The sequence below is a fragment of the Fulmarus glacialis genome, unplaced genomic scaffold (assembly GCF_000690835.1).
Source record: "Fulmarus glacialis isolate BGI_N327 unplaced genomic scaffold, ASM69083v1 scaffold2888, whole genome shotgun sequence".
In the NCBI taxonomy this organism is placed as follows: Eukaryota; Metazoa; Chordata; class Aves; order Procellariiformes; family Procellariidae; genus Fulmarus; species Fulmarus glacialis.
Genome location: NW_009226142.1, coordinates 42 through 4,552, shown reverse-complemented (window position 1 = coordinate 4,552; position 4,511 = coordinate 42). Strand labels below are relative to the sequence as shown.

Genomic DNA, 4,511 nt, shown 5'->3' with positions numbered 1-4,511 from the left:
ACCCTGTGGGGTACCCATGCTGGAGCAGTCTGTTCCTGAAGGACTGCACCCTGTGGAAGGGACCCAGGCTGGAGCAGTCCGTGAAGAACTGCAGCCCATGGGAAGGATTCACCTTGGAGATGTTCGTGGAGGACTGTCTCCCATGGGAGGCACCCCACGCTGGAGCAGGGGAAGAGTGTGAGGAGTCCTCCCCCTGAGGAGGAAGGAGCAGCAAAGACAACGTGTGATGAACTGACCACAACCCCCATTCCCCATCCCACAACCCCCATTCCCCATCCCCCTGTGCCACCCGGGGGGAGGAGGTACAGAAAATCGCGAGTAAAGTGAAGCCTGGGAAGAAGGAAGAGGTGGGGGGAGGTGTTTTAAGATTTAGTTTTTGTACCCTTATTATCCTACTCTGATTTTTCCCCCTGTGCCACCCGGGGGGAGGAGGTACAGAAAATCGCGAGTAAAGTGAAGCCTGGGAAGAAGGAAGAGGTGGGGGGAGGTGTTTTAAGATTTAGTTTTTGTACCCTTATTATCCTACTCTGATTTTTATTGGTGATAAATTAAACTAATTTCCCCAAGTTGAGTCTGTTTTGTCCGTGACAGTAATTGATGAGTGATCTCTCCCTGTCCTTATCTTGACCCACGAGCCTTTCGTTATATTTTCTCTCCCCTGTCCAGCTGAGGAGGGGAATGATAGAGTGGCTTTACCTGGCATCCAGCCAAGGTCAAACCACCACAGAGCCCTTGAGTTTATCTATAAAAGTGAACTCCAAATATAAGCTCTGAATCTCCACTGATTCATTAATGGTACTTGGGCACCTAGCTCACCTACACGGCAGACAACCTTTCTTGTAGGTGGCTTGGATGGCATTCAGTTCCCCAGTCACATGCAAAAGTGCCCTTTCAGATGCCCAATGTGTCCTGTTGAGCTTCCAGCTTTCCATGAAGAAAGCTCAAGTTTACTGGGATCCTGTGCCACATACGCCAGACATACATGGGTATCTTAGATCTTCTAGGGCATCTCTGATAGTACTGAACATCTACTTTTAAGCGAATAAATGAAACTTAGGTCTCCAGTGACTGTAATGGGAACTAATACACCACACCTATAGGAAGCTCCTTTATTCAGTTGCATTAAATCAGCTGTTTGAATGCAAAGTCTATGGCTGAATTCCTGAAGTTTGTAAACTCTGCAGTCCACACCCTATTTTGCAGACTCTCAATCCCACCAACCCCTTTTAAGTTTTCAAATATCAAAATGTCATAAGCCCAGTTGCATTCAGAAAACCAAATATACACTATATATGCCAGTCTGCCACATTTCATTTGGGATAATCCGAAGTGAGGATTTGTAGGCTCTAAGAAAAGTGATAAGCATTAAGAGTAATTGAATAGGCATTCAAGAAAGAAAGAAAACAAGAACAGTTGGGAGACAAAGAGGCAGGGTAGAAAACTGCATACCATGTGGACTGATTTAATTCTTGCCTTCAACCATGGCTACCTCTAAAGCAAAGCAATTTCAAAGATATTGTACGGGAAAAAAGAGCATTATATTTTGCATATAAAAATCCTTCCTTTTGCCAGATGGAGGTGAGATGAGAATGCCAGTGTTGCTGTTTTGATAAAATTGCATCAATTTTTAAACTTACCATGATGTTAGCTGACAGCTCTATGCAGAATTCTTTTTCTTCATTTGGGCCTAAGGTGCCACTGGCTGGGGAGACAGCGGTGGAGCAGAAAGCTGCCTGACTTCCAATGAGCTGCCAAACAGAAAGGACAGACATGCTGTTAACTCTCTTAATTCATTAACACTGATTCTTTCAGATTTTCTCTTCAGATCAAAGAGAACTATAAAAACAGAGTTATTCTAAGGTTTAGGACAGTTTCAGGTAGCAACACATACAGTTTGTTGAGATGAGGCTTGCTTTACAATTCTCACATGGTTGATAAGATCCTTATGTTACATTTATTCCAAATGACTTCAGGTGCCCAACTGAGGCATCTAGGCTGGGAGCAGAGTCATTGTTGTCCCTTTCACAGTCACAAGCCTTTCCAGGGTTAAGTTAACCTATCTGATATTGGAGCAGGATCCTACAGGTGCCATATCTCTCTCCACTGACTGCAGAGATGGCCTACAGAGACAATCCTGGTGTTGGCACCTTCCCTAATTGACTAAATGCACATGGCATGAATCCAGGGGTTCAATTTGGTTGCTCACATGTGAACATCAGATACCATGTAAAATGCTGTTGATATCCCTCCTAGGCTCCAGCTGTTCCAAAACACTTTCCCATAGGTCCTATATCATCCACACGCTCAGTTAGGATGTCTTGGGCACCTAAGGACATCTTGGATGGCACTGAATGCTTTTATGTAGGTAACCGAGATGAACCCTGGATGTCAGAGTAGATCTGAATGACCAAGGCACTGACAGTAGGATTCAGCTTACAGGCTAATTAACCTAATTGTATGCATAGTGGGTGTCAAGAGTACCATTGTAGCCAACAGACATCCAGTTAGTATGTGCTAGAGAGCATTCTGCAGACCAAAGTAGGTGTCCGTTTTAGGGAGAGCTGAATACTTCTCTGGACTCTATTGACTGTACAGACGGGGTAGGATTCAGTTTCCTAAACACAGGCACATAGGGTAGCCAAGCCATATAAGCGTGGCCTGTGACAGGACGTACAAGAGACCACACTTCTTGAGTGATGCTTGGAGATGAGGAAGAACACTCTACAGCACCCACAACGACTCTAGACATATATATTCTAGTGACTGACTTCCTGCTCAGATTTCCATTGACTGAAAAGAGAGTTCAGACCATAGCTTACATACTGACATTAAGTTTAGGGGTCCTAATCTGTGGGCTGAATCCCACCCAGAATGTAAAATTTAAGAAAAATTTAGAAACAATTCAAAAGCACCATTGTTTCTTTGCTCTACTGAATTAAATGCAAACCCTAAACTGCCATGGTACTTTGTTTAATACTCTGGTAGATTATATCCTATTTCCCCTCATATCTCTGCCCACCCATTCTCCCAGGGGTGATCCACAGACAGTAAGAGCATATTAACATCAACTGGTAGTTAATCTTTTCAAGGCTGGTCTCAAGTTGAAGTCTTGCTCATAAGCCAGAAAAGCAGGAATCACTATTCAAAGGATACAGCAGAAAAGCTTTTAAGAGTAGTTTGTATTTTGATAGAAATTACAATTTCCATCCCTGCTGTATTCTTCATCCATTAGAAGCGCACTTACCTTTCCCCACAAATATTTTGCTGGCAGCAGTGTCTGGTTAAAAATTTTGCTGGTTGCTTTGGCAGGAACTCCAGTATAAATTTCAGTGAATACTAGATGACTAGATATCAGGCAGGCTTGAGGGGTCTGAACTTCAACAAAAACAGGAAGATGACTGGAAATAAACACACAGATGGTCTATTGTTATTGTTAATGAAATGTGCTAGACATACAACTGCATGCTGGAAAGAATGATGATTATGTTTATTTAGCAATATTAGTGATTGGATAGTTCATTGATAGGTTACACAACCCCACTCTGAGTTCCTGCTACATATTTTTGTTTTAGGAGGTAAAACTACCTGAAGTGAAAATCGCATGTAAATCTCAGGAAAAACCAAAGCAGAATGCCACTTTTCCCCAGTTACCTTCCTTCTCCATTTTCTACCTCCAATTCTAATACTGTCTGGAGACGCTGGCACAGCAATGATGTGAACTGAACTGACACACTGCATGTACCCAAAGGAGGTATTTCTCCAGCAGACGGTTGAATGGTAAAGGGAGATACCTACGAGAGGAGAGAGGAAACAGAAATTTCTTTGACGCCTGCAAAGCAAGTGTAAAATGCTGAAGCCACAGAATCTGATTAGGACTTGCTTGTGTCTAGTTTTTCCTTAGACACATCCTTTCTCTCTGCCCCTGGAGTCCCACCTGGGTTAATTTCAGTAAGCACAGTGCTAGCTTTGTGAAAACCTGGCTAGACAAGGAGGCAGGAATTTGCTTCTATGGGGACAGCTAATAAAAAGGCAATGACCTAGGAGAAAGGTAGTCAAGAGCCAAGGGCATAACAGGGATGCCTGTGCTTGGAGTGAGGGGGAATGTGAAGGAGAAGCAGACAGCAGCACTAGCAGTGTCTCCTCCCAAGTGGAGGGGCTGAGCAGCAGCTATCCAAGGTGCCACAAGTTGGGGAGATTCTTGGACAGAAGGTCGAGAAAGGAGGGCTGGAGGAATAGAAATAGAAAGAGCACCAGTGAGGGGTGGGGGCTGGAGAGGTTCAGGAAAGGAAAGGGGTAGCTCTTATGCAGGAGGAATGGAGCACTTGATCTATGATCTTCACTGGGATATGAATGGGGTTTGGGATGCCAAATTCAAGAGATTAAGTCTAAAATCTCTCTGGGGTTCTGGGAATTGTTGGGAATGGCAGGGGACAAAGGAATAATAGTGAGAAGTAAGGGCTTGAGGACTGTGAGGACAGGGTCTAATCAGGCACTTCTGATTATAATTGTTC

The 4,511-nt window shown here is 43.9% G+C and overlaps 1 protein-coding gene across 1 annotated transcript in view; it reads right to left on the bottom strand.

Annotated features, from left to right (window-relative positions):
* LOC104080334 (deleted in lung and esophageal cancer protein 1-like) overlaps positions 1–3,791 on the bottom strand; it is a gene marked incomplete at its 5' end in the record, with an annotated part of 21,053 nt that extends 17,262 nt beyond the window's left edge. The window contains 3 exons of the mRNA XM_009582694.1: positions 1,638–1,748; positions 3,245–3,398; positions 3,652–3,791. Coding sequence (XP_009580989.1) covers positions 1,638–1,748; positions 3,245–3,398; positions 3,652–3,791 — 405 coding nt within the window. The remainder of the gene's footprint in view (positions 1–1,637; positions 1,749–3,244; positions 3,399–3,651) is intronic.
* Positions 3,792–4,511: the final 720 nt, after the last annotated feature.